Source organism: Cyanistes caeruleus, chromosome 1 (genome assembly GCF_971803275.1).
Source record: "Cyanistes caeruleus chromosome 1, bCyaCae1.hap1.1, whole genome shotgun sequence".
NCBI classification, from domain to species: domain Eukaryota; kingdom Metazoa; phylum Chordata; class Aves; order Passeriformes; family Paridae; genus Cyanistes; species Cyanistes caeruleus.
In genome coordinates this window covers 43,190,503-43,209,837 of record NC_141701.1, presented here as the reverse complement: position 1 = coordinate 43,209,837, position 19,335 = coordinate 43,190,503, and the positions used below count along the sequence as shown (strand labels likewise).

Below are 19,335 nucleotides of genomic sequence, written 5' to 3'. Positions count from 1 at the left end.
TTAGGTGTCATGGTTTTATATTTCTGCAGGCTTGGTCACTGGATTTCAGAAGTGTGAATCAGTGTTTTCCACCCTGCCACATCCATGTTGTGGAAGTTTGGGGTTTTTTTATTTCTAAAGCCTAGTTACAAGCTCTTGTCACACTTAAAACATGTCTCACCTTTAAAAACACGTTTTGCAGAGGTGTTAGCAGAACTATTGCATTTGCTTTTTTCTGTAGCAAGGCTGAACTCAGTTGGAACATCTCGTAGGACACAGCAATGGTGCTGTGCCCCCTGAAAGCTAAAAAATACAAGATCCACAGCTGTCTCTGCAGCATCCTTTCCCATAAGTCCTTCTGATGTGCGAGGGGCCCTTCACTCAAGGTTGTTCTTCTTATGCAGACAAGTGAAGCTTTTGTTCCCCTCTTGTTCCCTTCAAGTAAGTTTTTTAAAGTACAGTGCACAGCTGTTAGTGCTTAAAAAAAAAAAGGACTTTGTATGCAATACAAGTTCCATTTACATTTGACAGAATTATTAGCACTTTAAAAAGAGAACTGGTAAAGCACCTCCCTTCCAGTGGGAAAGTAAGTGCCTCACATAAGTGCCTTTTTAAAAGACTGTGCTAGGAGCTGTGTTAGGAGAGTATAACTAATGTGTGGACATAAGTGGTAATGTATATGGGCACAAGAGACTGATATGCTCCAAGTCATGGAGCTGTTAGGGATGCACTGCAGTGTGTAGTGATCCAACTGTGCCTCCCTTGCAAAGTGCTAATAATGAAGTGATATGAGTCGGTCTGCAGTGCCTCCAGTGTTGCCACTGTAGGGCTGCACTGGAATTAGATGGAGAGCAGAACATTCCTTATCATTCTGAATCTGAAGACAGACGAGGGCTTGAAACAGGATGTTGGATGCAGGTGTGGCAAAAGGAAGAGCAAACAGAAGTGATCCATCCATGCTTCTGCAGCACTCTACCCCTCTTCACCCTTACTCCCACCCTCTCTCTGCTTCTTTCCTCACCTTTCCCTCCCCTCACCCTCTTCCAATAGATTTGTTTGGCTTAAATACAAAAGGGGAAAAAAAGAAATTGAGACTTGCTTCCTAATTATTTCAGAACATTACTGATCTTTGAATTATTTAATCTCAGATTTCATTTAGTTTGTTCTCTCTTTTGTTAAGGATGTGCAGCCATTTTTTTGCATAGAAACCAGTGCATTTTTGCACTAATGCCTAGAGGAAAGGGATTAGATGCAGGATTTTCATTTTTGACAGTCATCAAAAATGACTGACTAATTTTAGATGCTTGCATGTAATTTCCCCTCACCTTCTGTTTCTTGGCCTCAAAGGTATATGTCTATAATTTTATTACTAAAAGCTTAAGTGAATAGACCCTGGTTGTTTATATGCATTTTTCCTGCACTCTACAAAATATGAGCATTCTTGGATAATTTAATAATGTTTAACTTTCTCAGACTCTCCAGTCAATTTTCCTTAAACAAGTTCCATACATGCTTGCCTTGATCACAATCCATATATGCTTTTGTGCCTATTTTTCCCCCAGGCTTATGTGCCTTTCCTAGTACCTTTATTAATACTTGCTTTTTCATGTGTGTTCTGACATGCTTGGGTTCACTAATTACATGAACTATATCTTAGAAAAAAAGAGGTTTTAATTGCTAGTTCTAGAATTTGAATGCAGTTAGACATTTGCTGCATGTTCTCAGGTGGTTTTTTTTTTGTATTCGCATGGGTTTTGTTTCATTTTAAAGCATGCTTTATCTTTTCATTTTGTCAGATTTATTACTCGCCTAAAATTCTTCATCTAATTTCTTGCATCTGAGCTCAAACAGATTGGATTCTATTGTCTTTTTTGACACTACAGTGTATTGGAATGAATATAGCTATCCCACTTGTCTTCTTGATTTAGACAAGGTCTAAATTAACAAGTCACATTTCATTTTGAAAACATATGTTTACAATTCTTCAGTCTTACATGGCATATTTCCCACTTTAGTGAAGATGGAAAAGGTCTTTGTTTCTTTCTCAAAAAGATGTTTCTTGCTTTTCTCCTCTTATCTGAAGCAATTATTCCTATAGACATAGATATTTTTTTTTTCATCCTTTGATGTTTTACTTCTAGGTTTAAACTGGTTATTTTTTATAGGACTAAAGTAATACTCAGAATCACTTTCACCATCTGTCTTCAAAATCTGTCTTTTCATTTTGTATTTGGAGGCAGACTGTTCATGTTATGTCAGTGATCAGGTGGGAATGACAGAGAACTTTTCTTATAAGGATTGATAACTTCATAATCAGAACTAAAGAAAGTTAGCTGTATTCTGGGTGATGTTACCCTTTACTGTGAAAAGGTGAGATCCATGGAAGAGAGCTTCTACAGAGTGAACATGAACTCCCAAGCTGGTGTACATCAGAATTGCTGAGAGATCCATAGGGTGAGTTGCTACCAGTCCATGTCACCTACCCAGACCTGAAGTTGTGGTGGCTGACTTCGTTGTTCTTTCAGCAGCTCTTGAGTCAGACCACGTATTTCTGTCTGCCACTTTAATGTATGTACATAGTGTTGGATGCATCTCTTACCATTCGCGTATTATGACTCATAATATGTCTCAGTGTTACTGTAGATTTTTTGTGGTCACAACAGCAAAAAGGTCCTGGTAATTGCATCTCATTAGAAGTATTTTTCTTATATTCCTGCTTATATACTTCTTACTCAGAAGCTCCTCCACTGTTGGCTTTAAATGCATGGTAGCTGGTTTAAGAAAGGATAGATTTTTCATCAGCCATGGCACTGTGTAAATGTGTTCATTTTTCTGTTTGAGATGAGCCTCTGAGTGTTCCTTACCTTCAGGCAAAGAAGCAGTTGCTGTCCTATTGTGTCTGTAGGTTTTTTCAATTTTTGAAATGTTGAATTTAAATGTTAAATTTTAAATGTTAAAATTTTAACATTTTTTTAAATGTTCTGCTTCTTCAGCTGCATTACTTTTTCCACATTGCTAACATCTGTGTCCTCAAGACCTGAAATCATAAATGTTTTTTACTAAACTTGGTAATTTCCCACTCCTTAACTATTCACTCCCCTCCTTTTTTAGCTTCTCTCCAGTATTACACCATGACTTTCTCTGTATGTTTCTCTTTCCCTTTTTTTTGTGTGTAACAAAACTGTTGACAAGCTTTTTCCTCTCTTGAAAAGGCAGAGAAGTAAAGGGAAATGGTTGTTACCCTCAAGGGGATGACCATGTGTGTGGACCTCTTCTATAGAGTGGATTACAGTCTGGTTCAGATTTTAGGGGTAGGAGTCAGAGAACAGGCAGTGGTATGAATGCCATTGTGATGTGAATTTAACAGACCATCCCATCTAACTCAGCACTCTTAAGGCCACACCTAGTGTGCCTTGTCCAGTTCTAGGACTTTGCCTAGATAGGAGTAGGGCCCAGGGAGTTTCACCAATGTGTCTAAAAGGATGTGGCACTACCAGAGGTAGTAGGTACAAACCAAAAGCCAGGAGCTTTCATACAGACATCAAGTAAAACTTTTTCTAGTGAGGGCACAGGCTGCCTAGAAACGTTGTGAGTTCTCCATCCTTGGACATATTAAAAACGAATTGACTTTTATTTCCATCTGAAGTGTGCTGTTATAGTTCAGTAACACAAACATGTTAGTACTTTCTGTGTGGTTCTCTCAGGTCTGGGAGATGAATGAAGGGCTTGTGCCTTAACTTGATAGGTCATCTGTCACATGTACAGGTATTTCCTGTGGCTGGGGTTTTGTGCAACCTGGCCAAGTGGAAGGTGTCTCAGGCCATGACAGGGGTTTGGAACTAGATGATCACTCAAGGTCCCTTCCAACCTCTTTGATTTAGTGTAGGAAAGCATACACCATTTTGTACTGGAAATTATGTGGATTGTTCCATTTCTAGTTTCTAAATCAAATTTGGAAAGAAAATATGCACATGATTATGGACAGCTCAGCAGAAACATCTGTTCAGCCAGCCTTTAAGCACCAACAACACCAGGGAGGCTGCACTAAACAAAATATCCTTTTCCTTAGAAAAATACTATTAAGTCATCATCTTCAATATGAAGCGTGGCCAGTTCAGATCAGAAGCTGTAGAAAGAACCCAGAGGATGGCACTAGAATTTGCACGAGCCATAAAAAAGTCGGAGGAAAAATAACTGGACTTGAGCTTTTTAATCTATCAGTACAAAATTAAAAATGAAGAGCATCAAATCTAATACAATCAACTACTGTATTTCATGCAATAGACAACTAACACACGGAAGTCTTTTGTATACTAAAAGTTAATATTGTTTGCTTACACAGTTATTCAACTGATATAAATAGAAGATGGTGGATGCATACACATAATTAGTGGCCACAGTTCTATCAAATAGACTGAAATATTTATGGACATTAAAATTTCCTTTTTCAGTCTTATGCCAGCTAAACTGAATAGAAATAGAAAACTTTTATTTGACAGCTTTCCTAGTAATTGGCTATTATGTGGTGTTTCACACACGTTATCTACATGATCTGTTCCTTGCAATTATCAAGGGTTAGTTCAACCTCTGCTTTGATCTGATGTTGTTACCATATGGTACCACTCAGATATGTCTAAATGCTGAAAAATACAGCATCCTCACTTAGAATTGAGTTGTGTAGCAGAAACACTACCATCAGAAATGCAGTCATTGTTTAACAGAACTTACAGATTTTTTGTGACAACTACAGCTGCTTTTTCTTTTGACCCAAATGCATTCACACTCATTCTCTATTATAGACTTTCCAACTCTTAGAGCATCCTTTTAGTTTGGTCCCATTTATCACAATCTCTTTTGAATAGTAGTTGTGTAAGTGGAAAAATGACTTTTAGATAGGGAATGGCATACTTGAGCAGTCAGCAGTATTCTATAGGAAATGGAGAAACTTACTCAATTATTTTCATACTAGACTTAAAAGTATTTTGTAGATGGATAGAAGTTAAGTTTATAATTGCCATCTATTATTTAACAAGGAGAGCTCTAGCTGTGGATAACTCCCTGACATAATTGGTTCCCAGGTCATTAGCCAAAGTAGTGAACAGGATAATGATTGTTTTGCATTACTGTAGAGAATTTAGGCTTTTATAAGTGCAAGTAGCTCTTGTTAGTTTCTGAAGAATGTGTCAGTCAGAACATGAACAGTCCAGAGACTAACAGGAGCACATATAAATTCTGTTTATCTTTTCAGTACCTTGTACTAAAATATCAGTATGGACAAAGTATATGGCCTTATAATACTAGTCTCTGCAGACATTCAGTATTTCCCAGTGAGAATTTCTGTCTCTTGGGTTTAATGAGAAATCTCTTCCACAGGGTTGCCACACTTAGCCTCAAGGCAGAAAATATCTACCTTGACTTTTAACATGGCTCAAGCTATCAACTGCTAGTAAAAAAGCTATTTGTGAATCAGGATCCGTCCAGGCATCATGAAGCATAACTGGTAGCAGATAAAATGAGTTTGTGTTTGAGAATGTTGGTTCCAGCAACTGAGTGTAATCTAAAGTTTTAATTGGATGCAGGCAAGCTAAGCCATTATCTTATGAAATCACAGTGTTTCTGAAGGTCACTGTGTGCAGATGAGGGGCTCTTTCAGATACGAATCACGAGCTGTGGTCAGTTACATTAGACTGCACAGAGTGACTCCACTGGAAGGGCATTAAGAGGTTAGAAGCCATGAAGCCAGAATGCAAGGACTGACTCTTTAAGTACCTTTCTTTGAAATTGGAGGTTGGCAATTGGTCAGAAGTTAAATATATGCAAGAGCACTTTTAGTTTTCTTTTTAATGATGTTGTAATAGATGGCAATTTGTTATACCATCTTGATGTAGAAAACATGGCAAAAAAGGAAAATTTATCTTGTCTTCTCTACACTAAGGCAAAATCAACAATGTCTGCTTTTCTTTATATTGGCTAAAACTTTTTTTGGCTGTTCAGTGGTGGAGAATTCATAGCCTCTTCCAAAGAAATCTAGTGCTTCATTGTTTTCACTGATAGAAAGCTTTTTCCTCGGGGATCTGATCTGAATCTCTCTTGCTGCAATTCTGATGACTACTCTTTGTTCTTTTTGGCATCTACATGTAGAGTGTCAAGATTGCTGTGTCTCTGTTTCTTTTTCTTGAGAAACAGACCATAATAATGCAGTCTTTGTAGATCCAGGACCTTAAGTCTGTTCTTAGCTTCATTTATCTCCTTTGCATTTTTTATGGGTTCTGAGTTGTATCAGTCAGAATTGAATGTATTATTCCAACTCAACTGGTAAGTAACACCAAGGAGAGCAAAACTCATTTCTCTGCTTTTACACAGTACTCCTGTTTGTAACTTAGTGTTGTGCTCACCTTCTTTGCAATTGCAAGGTTTGCTTATATTCAGTTTGTGAACAGTCCATCAATACAGGTACTTTTATATAGAACCATTGCATAGCCATTTTGTTTCTTCATTTTGCATTTCTCCAGCACTGTATTATACAAGAGTGTCAAACTTTGCATTTCCCACTATTGCAATGCCCTGCTTATCCCTGTTGTTTCCAAAGTAATTCACAAAACCATCAAGAGGATTCTGATGCTCTCTGTACATGCTCTCTGACTGATAGTATTTTCAAATTACTTCCATCTTTTTATCATGCCTCTGAATACACAGACTCCCAGTTGATAATAAATAAACAATAGTTCCCTAAGTAAAGTGTTCCAAGTAGCTCTTTTGTGACCTAATTACAATTTATATATCCTGACTTTGCTTAAGAAAATGTTAAGCAACACTGTTACGATCAAGATACACAACTTGTGCTGATTCTCTTCTATCACAAGGCCTTTTATGCTGTCAGAGAGAAAATAGACTGATCAGATGTAACCTACTCTGACAAATCTGTGTTGGTTGTTGCTCAGATCCTGGTTAATTTTCAGGCACTTGTGTATGGTGTGATACCTTGCATGGGTTAGTGGTGGCCTTGGCAGTGCTGAGTTAATGGTTGGACTAGATGGTGTTAAAGGTCTTTCCCAACCTAAATGGGCCTATGATTCTATCTTGTTCTTTAACCATTGCCCATATTTTCTGGAGCATGAAGACAGGGAAGAAGCAAGGTATTTAAGCATGGGTTTCTCGAGTCAACTGAGAGGCGAGCGCCTAACTTCTTCAAAATACTAAAGGTCCCATGTAGATTCTGGGTTGTGTCTGCTCAGAATGTGCCCATATCAGTGTCTAAGGACAGCCTAGAGTATCACAAAAAAGAATGGGTTGTCTGTGCGTAGACCATGGAATTCTGAAGCTGGCTAAGTCTGTAAGTCCTTAGCTCTTCCTATTCCCTTCTGTAGACACAGGTGATATATATGTGCTATATATGTATAACTGGCATGTATAATTTGCATTTGTACTTAGCATTTCTTCAAAATCCATCTTTTAACAGTTTTGAAATAGATTCATATCTGGGCATTTAACAAGATAGACTATCAAGCTCAGATGACTTGAATGCATTTAAGTAATATTTGTTGAGCTCCTCGCCTGTTCAAGGTCAGTTCTGACCCTTTGCCTTTTTTTGCTGGTATTAATTGTATTAAGCACCTCAACCCAGTAGATTTCTGGTGAAGATTCATGCAAAAAAAAAGGAAGTTTTAATATTAACTTTGTATTTCTCTAGTTTTCCCCCAGTGTTGCACAGTGGACTTTTTCTTTCATCATCTTCTTGCTTTTAAAGTACTTACAGAATTATTTCTTCTGGAGTTTGATGTGTCCCCTTCCAACTGTGTCTAATTTTGGCCCATTATATTATGTTCTGCTGTAGTATTCTTGCTTAGTAAGTTGACCTCGTTTCCGTTCCCTACATGCTGTGAGATCAACAGTGAGATCCTAACAAAGACAATGTGGTCTTATTGTACAATCTCCATTACTCCTTTGCAGGAGGCTTTGCACTCCATGTGGTCAGCATTGTTTATTTAAAGAACTGTGACAGTTTTTTTAACTCCTTTTTCACTAGCACTGTGTTCTTCAGGATTCTTCCAACTAATTGTGCATTTATGAAAGTATGCCTAGTTAAATCACACTTTTAAAATTCTTTTGTCTCTCTTTTCTTCTTTTTTCACAAACAAGCATAATCTTTTATATTACTATCAGTCATGAATTATCAGATCATCCTTTTGCAAGTTAAGTCAAAAATGTCTATTGTCAGCCAAATCTTCCAAGTCCTCCTACGTACCATTTGCAGTTCTTGCATTAGTGTTCAACCATTAAAGACTGAAATAAATGTACCACTTCCATCACATTATCCTCTTCAGCCCTTCCTTTTATAAAATTTACTTTGGCAGTGGATCACAGAACAAGATTTATTTGAATTTGATTTGCCCATTGGGCTGTGTATATAAATACGGCGTTCAAATTTTAAAGAAATAAGCAAATCTGTCTATAGAGCATGTTCCTTTCCTCCTCAAGAGCTGTTTTCAATCATTACTTATCTATTGCCATGTCTCTAAACCTTTTTGGGGCATCATCACGTGTTGAAGATGACAAAGCCATTCTTCCTATAGTATCTATTAAACCACCACTTCGTTATCAGTATACATCTATTGCTGCTGGTAAAAATATCAACAGATCCCTAGGTTCTGATGCTGATGATTCCTACAGCCTCCTTGTCCCTTCTGATCAACTCAATCTCATTTCTGGCAATATTCTTAGGGTGGAGGTGGAGGAACATCATGAACTGTGAAAATGGTAGGTTTTGCAGGTATCATACCTACCAACACCTCCCTGAGGTTCATCACACAGTCTCTGTTGTCCTTGTTCCCTCATTTCAGGTGATGTAGATCAAGTCAATACTTGAGCATAAAGCTCTCTAAACTGTCTGCCTTCAGAATGTCAGTCACTAAAGCTGCTGCCTCTTCAGATGCTCCATCTGCACTGTACAATAATCACAGGTCAATGGAATGCTGGTGTCCAGCACTGGAGAATCAAATTTGTTACAAATTTGCATTACAAAACAGCAGTCTGTCTGCACACATAAAAAGAATATAATGTTTCCTGCATGTGACATTATTGCTCCTAAATTTTTCATTTATAGTATTTTGGAAGCTTTAAAGCAAAAGAGTCAAAATGTATTTTCTCATATCTACCATCTTTTGTAGATAATTCCTTTTACATATCTTTGGGAAAGGATGTGAATTATAGGATTGTACTTCACCTGAGATAAAATATAGAGTTAGCAGCAATTTTTAGAAAGAGTATAAAAAATGAGTGGTACTGCGCCCTTCATTTGGATGAGTCTTCACTTCCTTTGCTGATTTTTTTGATTGCTTTTGTATTTTTGGTTGGTTTGTTTTGGTTTTGTTTGGTATTTTTGTTGTAAGGCTGAGAGATTTGGAATGGCTGGGCCTGTAAAACGATGTGGAAAAACTTCTTTGCAGGGCCTGTTGCTGTGGAACTGAGGGGTAATGTTTTTAAACTGAAGGACGGTGATTCAGATTAGATGTAAGGAAGAAAGGCTTTTATGAAGAGGGTGATAGAACACTAGAACAGGTTGCCCACAGAGGTGGTAGGTGCCTCATGCTGGAAACTTTCAAGGTCAGTCTGGATGAGGCTCTGAGACACCTGATGGTGAATGTGTCCCTCTGATAGTTCAGTGTTCCCTGCTCATTGCAGAGGACTTGGACTAGACGACCTTGAAAAGATCTCATCCAATTCAAAATATTCTATGATTCTAGTCAAATGGCATGATATTCACACATAAGTTTTCATGTAAGAAATATGGTTTACTGCATGAGAACTGTGTACTGTGGATCATTAGAAATCTTGTAAATACATTAGGAGGATTTTGAGTCATTTGAAAGAGATATGGAAATAATAGATTGACTGATTCCTTGTCTTTCAAGATTCTAGCCAAAACCATATAACCTACCAGGACACACCTATGCAGTAATTGTTGTATGCTCATGAAACACCAATGTGCATCTTCAGGTTGAGCTAAAAAAATAGACCGTGCCTTATTTCAGAAGAGAATTTTCAGTGAAATTTGGAGGAAAATAATTGAAGTAGTTGTTCTAGAAAGGTTACTCAGTTTGTTCTGATAAGAGTGTTTGACATTTGTTTTGTAATGCAAATAGATACTGGGTTTTAACAGAAATGTTTTGGGGTTGAGTGGTTTTTTGTTTGCTTTCAATAACACTTTCAAAAGCCATTGTGAATTCTGCATGAAAGTATTAATTAGAAAACATAATTCTAGCATTGTGCTTAATCAGAAAAAAACAGAAATGTAGAGCCCAACAGAATAAAACATAAACTTTCCAAGAAATGTTTATTGTTCCAGCTCATTAACACAGTCTCTGTTGGACAGCATTTTTTAAATACCATAAAAATTAACAGTGTATTTAAGAACTGCTTTATTGGCATGTTTCTCCAAATTCTAATTTAAAGCTAGTGGTTAATTGTGCTGTCTCTATCATCAGAGCTTAGAGAAATGAATGCACTCCATGGCTTCAAAATTTCCACTTTAACTTGTTGATTCAGGTGAGAGTGCATTCTCCAGGTGAAGTAAGAAAATATTTCAGTAGAGGTTGTTAACACTGTAGAAGGATGACCTCTTAGTTCTTCAAAGTTTAACAGAGCGTAAAAGATGTTAGCCTGATTTCTCATGGCTAGGGTATTGAGAAAAAGCATAAAACATAGCTTTGTTGTTTCTGTTGCACTCTTTCAAAACAACTAGATATAAAATTACTTGGGTTTTGTCTGTTCCAATTTATTCAATCTGTTTTTCACTGTGTAGAAATCTTTAAATTAACTGAAAATGGCTAAACAATTTAACTTTTTGTTAATTTAGTTTGGGTAGTGATATCCACTTTCTGCATAGTGCATGTAACGTTTCCAAAATTTCTGTTTAATTTGCTTTATCTCTTTGGCCATTATGAATTTCTTTGGCGTTTTTTGTCCTCATCCTTTTCTCTACAAGCTTTTTTTATAGAATAAATCCTTCCTGTTCCATTCCCAGCAAATGTTCTCTTTGATCTCAAATTCATAGAGCAAGTTGGGCAAAGTCACTGGGGCTGCACAACTCTTTATTTCTTCCATTTTTAACATTAGTATCCATAGGTGTACCAAGTCTAGTGCATGATGTCTACTTTCATGCATCACTATAATGTTAAAGCCTGAAATTATTCTTCCATGTCATGTTAAAATAGATCATTGTAAGCTTCTCCTCTAATTAATTAGTGTGTTTCCACCTTCTGTATCATTAGGTGCTCCCGTGTTTAGATTTTGGTTGCTCTAACTAAATAAATCTTCCATGAATTATGTGGACCTATGAACGCACATCTCTGGAAAGACCCTTCTCTGCCAGCTCATCAGTGGCAATGACTATCATGCAGTCAGTCAGTGACTTCATGTTTAGTTTGTTCTTACATTTCTTAACCTAAGCATCTTTAACATCATCTTTTCAGTCATCTGGACATAGTTCCCTGGTATTTGTAAGCTGCTGCAGTTCATACCTAAAGTGGTCAGTGAAGTATACATCCATTTTTTGATACAGTTCACAAATGGGCTGTTATTCCATCATTAGTTGACCTATAATATTTTTTCTTCTTAGGTAAGCAATATAGTTCTCCCTTTTTGCTATTTTTGCTATTCTTTCAGGAGATTGTTTCCCCTTCCTTTTTTTCTTTTACAGATACTTATTACTTGGCATTTTTTTCTGGTCCACAAGAACTAATGACCTTTACCCATGACCTTGCTAACATTTGCTTTATTTTCTGAATTTCCAGCCTGTGCTTTTTTCTCAGGTGAACTAGATCACATTTGAGTTTGTTTGGACCTTTTCCTAGCATTTAGCTTGGGGTTCACAGTTTCTTTTTGAAATTTTGTTAAGAAATTTGTACCCAGAAGCATAGAATTTTTTTCTGAAGTATATTAGCCAACAAAAATAAAAGGTGAGGTAACTCTTCCTGCAAAGCTTGCTTTTCTCCTGTCCTTATAAAAACAGAGCTACAATAAAGCTAATACTCTTCTTCTTGTATTCACATGGTAATATAACTTGGCAGGTTTTATAATGCTCTTCATTTATGCAGCCCGGTGAAATAGCTCAATCACACTTGGCTGCAGTTTCACATTATGTTTAATGCAATCTGATAGTGGATTGCTGCTGACAAGGGGCAATCTCTTTCCACCTATTGTGGTACATTCCAGCCTTGCATGAAATCTAATAGAGGTGTAACCTTAGAACAAGTTGAATAATTTTGGTCATTTAACAGAAAATTATTGTCCACAAATCATTACTTTCCAATGAGATCTTTTGATCTGGCTGGTGATATGGCTACACTGTTTGTCATCAGCTGAGCCATGGAGTTTCAGGAGGTCCATACCTTTCAGACACAGCCTGCAGTTAAATGTGGTTAAATATTATTAGAATTTAATGTCTGTATGACTCTTTTTTGCAAAACACTGCTTAGAGAAAAACTGTTGAACTTAATGAAGATTGGAGTAGAACGTACGTTGGCAAGTGAGTGTTTCCATTTCATCTCTATTTATGTTGAAGTTCAAGGTAGCTTCAGCACCTTTCTTAGAGGAACAAAGAGTTGTTTGTTGAGTAAGTTGTGATTCTTTTCTTTGTGACTTTGCATCTGACCTTTCTAGAAAATTGTGTAAGTGGTGGTTTTGACAGTATACTGGTTTGTTTGTTAAGTGCAAGAGGGACTGATATTTAAAAATCCTTCTTTAATGTATTAATTGTGGAATTTAAGTATTTCTGGCAAAATTAATTTGTGCAGGAAGAAGATAATGTGTCATAGTAGTTTGATTTGTACAATAGGTACAAATAGGTACAATAGGTACATGTTCTTTATCGCCTTTCTCACCTCACTGGTTTTATTATCTTGCTGCTTCTGCTGCACGTTTCACTGTTTCTTTCCAGTTTTCTTCTAGTCTCAGCATTAGTCATAGCCTACCTGCAATTAATATGCATGTGTTCCATAACCCACATCATGAGATGTATAGAAACGTTACATATCCAACCCACTTAAATCCAACTTCTGTGACATGTTGGCAAAACAATGCCATATAGCAGGAAAGCACAGGCAGCAGTTCTGTAGGTTCATATTCTGCTGAGGAACTCTGTACCACACATGTCTTATTTTCGTACTGTAATCAAACGCCTTTAGCAATGCCTGGTTTTCAGACTCCATGCTAATTGCTGTTTCTCTGGATACTACTTCACATTTTTCTGGTTTGCTCCTCTGAGATAATTGTGGGACAAGATGTCAACTAGGCAACAAGTAAATTAGCAAAGACTTCTCGAAATAGGGCCTGTACTGTCATTGAAATATAGAGCTCCATGAAGTAACTACATCGAAATATCATTCAGTGTTTCTGGCACGCCTGTGTGTTTCTGGCTCTTGTTTGAAACAGGCACTGAGAACTAGGTGATATTACTTAGCTAAAACATCTGTTAATATGCTGGAAAATGTGCTGGATTTTACTGCTAGATTACAAATAGCATTGTCAAACATTTATCTCTTACTTACCTGGAAGGGAGTGAGAGTGTTTGTTCTAGCAACATTATCTTTACTGCTGTTTCCTCACATTTTAATTTGCTAATTTTTTTTTACTGTCTATATATTATGCTAGAGGTGATACCCACTGCTAATTTGTTTCATATAATTACTTTTATCAATTATTAGAATTCCTTTGGAAACATAAATATCCTCACAAACCTGAAAATATATATTATGTTTTATGGTAAAAGACAGCTCAATAGTTGGATTGCTTTTAAAAATTGTTGTAGAAAATACTGTGATTAAGATTTTTAATGTTGTCTTGTCATTGAATAGTTGGCAGGTGTAGAAAATACCAATAATTCTAATGTTCTTCCACAGATTTCATTTTTGATGCCTATAAAATTATGACTAGAGCTGTTTTCAGTTTCAGTGCTGAGTTTTCATCAGTTCTTTTGTTAAGGATGCCTGTCATCCACACTTTGGCCAATACAGCTTATTTAGAAACAGCAAAGTTACTGTCTTTATTGCATTGAATTATATTGTTTTGTACCATATTACAGGCAGATGCACAACTACAATAATGATCTTGATTTTTGATTGCATACAATGCCTCTAGACATAGTCTCAAGACAGGGCTGTGATTAAAGCACATCAATCAGGTGTGAACGGAGTTATCATCAGTAACACTTATGACTGGAGAGAGCACATTGATGCTGGATTAGTTCACTTCCATTTACAGTAACGACTATCGTGAAAATGCTGTTCTAGTAGTAGTCATTTTGTTCTTCCCACTGCCTACACTTCCCCCATTTCCCCTAATTGAAACTCTGTTTTGATGTGATCTTAGCTGACGCTGTTTCTGACACTATCTTCTGCTACCATCGGCTTATTTTCTAGATGGGGAGTGATGGAGTTTTGCGCCTCAGTAGCTCCGCTCTAAATAACGAGTTCTTCGCATATGCAGCGCAAGGGTGGAAACAGCGGCTGGCAGAAGGTAACTCTCTGCTTGCTCTCAGGTTTGCCCAAGGTTAATTGTTTTTATGAAGAATGTCTCTTTTTCTACATTTGAGAAATACTTTTAGAATAGAAACTGTAATAGACTGGTAATTCAGCGAAAGAGAAATTGCTGATTCCATTTTGAATTTAGAGTACATTTTTGCAGCTTGCTGTGGCAGCTTATTTTGACAGTTAACAAAAAAAAAGCCACAAGTATTTTCATCACTGTCAGCCTTGGAAACGTGAATGCATGCAACTAAACCCTTCCAATATACCTTTGAAATACTGATGGTATATGGTAAATTAAATCTTTCTATGTCACTCTCCCTTTGGGTTTTCAATATTTTCATTTGGCATTGTTGGGTGACTGTATCAGAAGTCACCGGACGTCATCATTGTATCCACAATTTATAATTGCCCGTATTGAATTAATCCTCGACAACTTTTATTCAATATGTTAGTATTTGTTTTTTAGGAGAATTTACACCAGAAATGCAGTTGCGCATCAGACAAGAGATTGAAAAGGAAAAGAAAACCGAACCTTGGAAAGAAAAATTCTTTGAAAGGTTTTATGGTGAAAAGTAAGTACTGAAGCAAATAAAAGGAGGGTTTTTTTATATTTTCTTTTAGGTGGAAATGAAAATATAATTCTATGCTTCACATAGCATGGCCATATGCTGTAAAACTTAATAAAGCAGTTATCAAGAGCAGTCATTCTCCAGTATAAGACGCTGTGGGTAGAATTATAGTTGTGTGTCTGCAATTGCATTACAATTGCATTTTTAAGGAGTCATAACTCATGCTTAAAAATTCATTCCAAAGAGAGCTTAAGACACAAGCATGTGAATATTTTTTAATTATCTTTTAAAAGATGGCATTAGGGTAATTCCTCCCTCCTGTAAAATATAAATACAGCTTCTACGGATGAGAAGATCAGTAGCATTATTTCTGCAATATGTTTTAATTTGTTTTATTTTTTCTAAGCTACTTGCAAAGTTACTAAGACCAAATAGTTTTTTTATTTTTTGATAGAGATGGCCCTTGGCCTGAAAGGAATATATGCCATAGAAGAAGTATTAGTTAGAGACAACAGAAGTGACAATGACTAATCTAATTTTAGGAGATGCAAAGAATAAATAAATACCTTTAACTGACTAAAATTAAATATAGTATCACTCCAGGTGCACAACTGGAGTGAGTCAGCACAATTTCATTGATGAGGATGATACAGAGATGGCATTCTTCAGCAGCTGAAGATTTAGTGCTTATCTTCATTATTTAAAAAAAACCAAAATTTAATTTTCATTTTAGAAATCATTTTTAAAAGCAAATTCATCAATACTTAGAATTATACATCTGTTTTTAAAAATACTAAGAACTTATTATAAAATATAAACTAGCTATTTAAGAATTACTGATTTTTTCTTTTTATTTTAAAGTATTCTTTAATCATATCACAGACCCACAGAATGGGTAAGGGTGAAAGGGACCACAGTCACTCATCTGGTCCAAGCTCCCTGCTCAAACAGGGTCATTCTTGAGCACATGACCCAGGATTGCATTCAGGCAGTTTTTCAGTGAGGGAGACTCTACACCCTCTCTGGGCAATCTGTTCCAGTGCTCAGTCACTGCATAGTGGAGTTCTTCCTCACATTCAGATGGAACTTCCTGTACCTGTTTCTGCCTGTTGTGTCTTGTCCTATTGCCTGGCATCACTGAGAAGAGCCTGGCTCCATCCTCTTGACATTCTACCTTTAGGTACTTAGAGAAATTGATGAGGTCTCCTTTCAGTTGTCTCTTCTCAAGACTGAACAGGCCCACCTCCCTCAGCTTGTCCTCCTGAGAGAGATGCTCCAGCCCCTTAATCATCTTTGTTGCCCTCCACTGGACCATCTCTAGAAGTTCCATGTCTGTCCTGTACCAAGGAGCCAGAACTGGACACAGCACTCCACCTGGGCACAACAGAGAGGCAGGAACACCTCCCTCAACCTGCTGGAATGCTTTTCCTAATGCTTCCAGGATCCCATTGGCCATCTTGGCCACAGGGGCACTGCTGGCTCATGGACAGCTTGTTGCCCACCAGGACCCCCATGCCCTCTGCAGAGCTGCTTCCCAACAGGTCAGCCCCCAGCCTGTGCTGGTGCCTGGAGTTATTCCTTCCCAGGTGCAGGACTTTGCACTTGGATTTGCTGAATTTCAGACAGTTCTCTGCCCATCTCTCCCACCTGTCAATGTCCTTCTGAAGGGCTGCACAGGCTCTGGTGTATTGGCCACCTGTCCCAGCTTTGTGTTGTCAGTGAACTTGCTAAGGAGGCATCTACCCCTTCATCCAAGTCATTGATGAGTAAGTTAAACTGTATTGGGCCCAGTATGGAACCTTGGGGAACACCACTTGTAATGGGCCTCCAAATACACCCTGGGTCACTGATTACAGCTCTCTGGGATCTGCCATTCAGTCAGTTCTCAGTCTACTTCACTGTCTACTAATCAAATGCATAATACTTGGCTGAAAAATTGTTCCGTGTGAACCATCATTACATAAGTTGTCTTAGTTTTGCTGTCAGATGTTCTTCACTTAAGAAATCCAGGGCACAGGGAACACTTCATATAACTGATTATCTTAAACTAAAATGTTTCTGTAGTACCACTACTGCTTCTCACAATCCACTGCCTTGGACCACTGGGAAATGTAGTGAAAACAAGCCAAGAAATGGACAGATCTGTTTTAGTGTTTTATTTTGTGCACCCTTGCTAGATGCTTTTCCCCGGTGTATTTTTTTCTACAGCACCTTTATAACTTTAAGATACCTAAAAAAGATATTTAAAGATACCTATATCTTTACATATAAGGAAAATTCTAGGCTCTTAATGTGTCAGACTGTCTTATTGTAAAGTGCTTAATTTCTTAGTAAACAGCTTTGAGACTTCAGTTTAGTCCAGATGTTGATCCTTTTAGTATAAAAAAAAATACTAGTTAGGTTTTCAGATGAAGAACCATTAGCCATTCAGATAATGGCTTTTCATTATGCAAATCAAGAGAAGAGTCGGTGACTAACCTTTCGTAGAGGAAAGGGCTGTGTGAGATGCTGGTATATAGGGTCTTCCACAAGAAGTTTATTACCAGCAATGCAGGAGTTCCTCAATCAAAAATGACTGTCACATGCACAGAGAATGATGCTCATAATTCTGCAGAGCCAGCAGTCCTGCTGTGCTGGCTGAATGCTGGATACCATAGTGCTTGGCAGATAATTGCTCAGTCTGTGATGATACATGTCATTTGGTTTCATAGGGTTCTGACATCAACATTGTTATACAAAATGTCATATTCCACATAATTTCCATTTTGTCTGAAGTATTGAATCTGGTCCCCCCTGCCCTTTCCCCTGCTTGCATTGTTTCACTTGCATTCTTCTGCTTGGCTGTTATGTGGGGAGATGTACTGTCTTGACTTTAGTGCTTTTCCTCTTTGTTTACTGACTGAATGACAGCTTTTTCTGTAGCTTCCACCTTGTGTTGGTTCATGAGGCAGTCCTGTGCAGGGGCAGGAGTTGGACTCAGTGATCTTGTGCATCCTTTTCAACTCAGGTTATCCTGGGATTCTGTGATTCTCTTACCTTTTTTTTGCTTTGGTTTTTAAACTAGCTTTCAGTATGGTTTGGCTTTGTCTCTTTTTAGCTATGTTGATTTGACTGAACTATCAGAATCTGTAAGCTTCCCTGAGCTGTTTCTCACATGTGTTGCCTGCAAGATGAATGTCTTGCAGGCTAACTTGCTCACTTTACAATCAGAGTAGTATTTTTGCTGTGACTTAAGTGAATTTGATCTTCTAATATTCCATACGTAAATACAATTCTCACCTTCTGCTTAAAGAAGGACCATTAATAGATGCAGAATCTCTGTAAACATTTTTATACACTCCACAGCTGATGGCAAAGACTTTAGCATGCTTTTTCCCTGTTAGCTCTGAACATTGCATCTTGTGTTTGCTCTTATCTGTACCCAGACTGTTTATCAGGCACTGTCAGTTGCAGTTTACTTACATCCATTTTTGTTCTTTTTCCACTTCCTCGTGTTTGTTCATTTTTCCTCTCTCTGACTTTCTTCAAAATACAAGATTTTATTCTGCAGTCATTTATCCAAGATCAGTTGATGCATGTTGCTAGAAATCCACATTCTTCTGGCTTGTTGCCCCAAGATTGCAAGGGCTATACTCTATTATGTCAATATAGTATTTCTTTTCTCATTTTTGAGAGTTACATGTCAGGATAATACTTATCAGCTAGATCAAAGCTTTAATTTTTGGTAGACCACCTCCAAATTTTATTGCTGATTTAATCCTTTCCTTACTTTGGTTTTTTTTCCCCTTAGTACTACTTATCACAGCACTAGAATATCAGCATTCATATATCCTTTCTTAGCTTTTTGGGTTTTTTTCACTGGATGACTGAGTGCCCTTACTTTACCAGTTGAATCCTATCCTTAGCACATTCACAGAAATCTGCTTGCTGCTGCACTTATATTTTTGTGCTTTTTTGTGAACTTTGGGGGATTTTTCTCTAAGGGAGAAGACAGATCAGCTGTTTATTTTGCAATCTTAGATTGCCTTAAACATGCTGATCTTGAGCCTTCTTCTTTAGAAAGCCTTTTTCTTTACTTCAGTTTCTTCTTCAACATAGAAGTATTTCCAATATTGAAAAAGACTATTAAGATTCAGTCCATGTTCTGCTGGCCTTAATCTGCTTTATCTTATTTACCTTACAGTTCTTTATCTTCAATATGTTACTAGAATGTGTGTATTTGTGTAGTGTCTGTGTGACACTTTCATTCACCTTTATCCTGT

At 37.3% G+C, this 19,335-nt stretch overlaps 1 protein-coding gene across 4 annotated transcripts in view; it reads left to right on the top strand.

Moving 5' to 3' along the window:
* Positions 1 to 19,335, top strand: part of ASXL3 (ASXL transcriptional regulator 3) — a 127,886-nt gene that overhangs the window by 94,086 nt on the left and 14,465 nt on the right. For all 4 annotated transcript variants that reach the window (XM_086889270.1, XM_086889244.1, XM_086889250.1 and 1 more), the window contains 2 exons: positions 14,397 to 14,493; positions 14,971 to 15,076. In XM_086889270.1, the coding sequence (XP_086745396.1) occupies positions 14,397 to 14,493; positions 14,971 to 15,076 (203 nt within the window). The remainder of the gene's footprint in view (positions 1 to 14,396; positions 14,494 to 14,970; positions 15,077 to 19,335) is intronic.